We start from the raw sequence: 2,500 nt of genomic DNA, 5'->3' as shown, positions 1-2,500 counted from the left end.
TCTGATTATCAGTACCAGTTATTAAAATATTTAATTTAGAGCATTCTACAAGGAAAAAAAAATGGTTGGTAGCCCTCTGACACAATTCTAGTTTCTCATGTAGCTGATAGAAATTAATTGCCCACCCCTGGTCTAGAGGTTTAGGGGTTGTTTTCAAGATTGAATTTATTTAAATCAAAAATACAGTAAGGATGCATTTAGATATTTTATAGAGATACAGAAAAACTGTGATGTATCAGAATTTCAAACAAACTATTTTTTGTGTGAGTATCTGTTAAAATGTAATTTGTTTCTGTGAAGCGCAGCTGAATTTTCAGCATCATTCAGGTTCACATGATCTTTCAGAAATCGTTCTAATTGCAAAAAAAGAAACATTTCTAATTGTCATTAATGTTACGTACCAATATTTTTGTGCAAACCGCGATGCATTTTATTTAGAAAGTTCAAAAGAACAGCATTTATTAGGAATTAAAATCTTTACCGTTACTTTTCATCGGCACTGAATCTCCCCAGAAGTCTGTTTGTGATCAACTGAATCTTCCCGTTGTTTCAGCGTCCGATCCGTACGTCATCATCAGCTGTGAAGGAGAGAAGGTCCGCTCTCCGGAGCACAAAAACACGCAGAGCCCGGACTTTGACGTGAAAGCTGTGTTCTACAGGAAGAAGCCGAAGGAGCCCATCCGCATTCAGGTGCCGGCCTTTCAGAAAAAACACTCGTTTTCTTCTTCACAAGTTACTAAATCAGATTCCTTTTTTTGTTAAAATTTTGAATAATATTAATGTATAAGGTAATATACTAAGTTGCTTTTTAAAACAGTTGCTTTGTTTCTCTTGTATTGACTGACAGGGTTGCCATGTTGAGAGAAATCATGTGTGTGAACGTGATCTTACCGTATTTCTAAACTAAATATCAACATTTATTTACTCATCTCACCTGCACAAAAACACATTGCGTTCCTCTAAATATATAAAAACAATAAATGCATACTCAGATTATTATACAAACCTGCAATAATTAAATGTATTGAATAACACAGATATAATTCATATATTTAATATATCTTCATGCTCCGCCCTCTGCTGTACAGACACGAAGGGCTTTTACTTACTATTTCATGTTAAGAACAAACAAGCAAGCAAAAAATAACTAAGTTAAAAAACTAAGTTATTTTTACAGGGAGTAGCTGAATATTGTAGTGCATGACTTTCCCAGCACCGCTAATCTACTCTTTTTGTCACTCAGATCTACAACAAGAACCTCCTGAAAGACTCGTTCATGGGTCAGGCGGTCCTGAGCGGCGATCTGTCCGACCTGCAGCAGCTTCACACGCTCCGCCTGCGGGACAAAGCCAACCGGCAGAACAACGAACTTCCAGGTGTGGTGTCGGTCAGCCTCACTACCAGCGACGTCCTGACCAACATCTGAGCGCTCTACGCTCTGCGGCTGCCTTTCATCGTGGAGTACACGTCGTATTACACTTATGCTTACATGATCTTTATTAGGGCCGGGACAAAGAATTGATGCATCGCGATTTGTGAATCGATTCAGAGATTTATTAAAAATGCATCGCGATTCGTGAATCGATTCCTAGATTATTTAAAAAATGCATCGCGATTCGTGAATCGATTCCTAGATTATTTAAAAAATGCATCGCGATTCGTGAATCGATTCCGAGATTATTTAAAAAATGCATCGCGATTCGTGAATCGATTCCGAGATTATTTAAAAATGCATCGCGATTCGTGAATCGATTCCTAGATTTATTTAAAAAAATGCATAAGCGATTAGTGAATCGATTCCTAGATTATTTAAAAATGCATCGCGATTAAGTGAATCGATTTAAAAAAAGTGCATCGATTATTTAGAAAAAAAATGCATAGCGATTAAATGAATCGATTCCCTAGATTATTTAAAAAATGCATCGCGATTCGTGAATCGATTCCTAGATTATTTAAAAAATGCATCGCGATTAAGTGAATCGATTCGAGATTATTTAAAAATGCATGCGATTAAGTGATTCGATTCGAGATTATTTAAAAATGCATCGCGATTAAGTGAATCGATTCGAGATTATTTAAAAATGAATCGCCATGAATTCATGGATCGATTCTTAGAATATTGGAATGCATCATAATTTGTGGATCGATTGAGAATATTGATTGCATAATTTTTAAACGAATGAGATTGTATTGTAATTTTTAAACCTGTGTTGTATTCTCAAGTTCCAGCATGCTATTTCTAACGCGTGCAGATCAGTTGTTAAGTCGCGACGCATTGATTCACTGTCCAGCCCTGCTCTTCATCTTTATCTCTGGAGTCGTTTGGGAATGTCTCTCTGAAGTGAATTCACTTTCGTTTACAAGACAGTTCGGCCTGAAAAAGTCCTGCAATCGTTCACTCACAGAAATGTTTAAGATTGTTGTTGACCCACGGAAGTCAATGGGTACAAATCAGCTGTTTGGTTACCAACTTTCTTCAAAACATAATCTAAAAGAAATT

At 36.5% G+C, this 2,500-nt stretch overlaps 1 protein-coding gene across 1 annotated transcript in view; it reads left to right on the top strand.

The window, feature by feature from the left end:
- capn5a (calpain 5a) overlaps positions 1 to 1,770 on the top strand; it is a 24,859-nt gene extending 23,089 nt beyond the window's left edge. The window contains 2 exon segments of the mRNA XM_043216685.1: positions 554 to 690; positions 1,244 to 1,770. Coding sequence (XP_043072620.1) covers positions 554 to 690; positions 1,244 to 1,426 — 320 coding nt within the window. The 3' untranslated portion in view covers positions 1,427 to 1,770.
- Positions 1,771 to 2,500: the final 730 nt, after the last annotated feature.

Source organism: Puntigrus tetrazona, chromosome 18, assembly GCF_018831695.1.
Source record: "Puntigrus tetrazona isolate hp1 chromosome 18, ASM1883169v1, whole genome shotgun sequence".
Lineage (NCBI taxonomy): Eukaryota > Metazoa > Chordata > Actinopteri > Cypriniformes > Cyprinidae > Puntigrus > Puntigrus tetrazona.
This window is presented reverse-complemented; position numbering and strand designations above follow the sequence as displayed.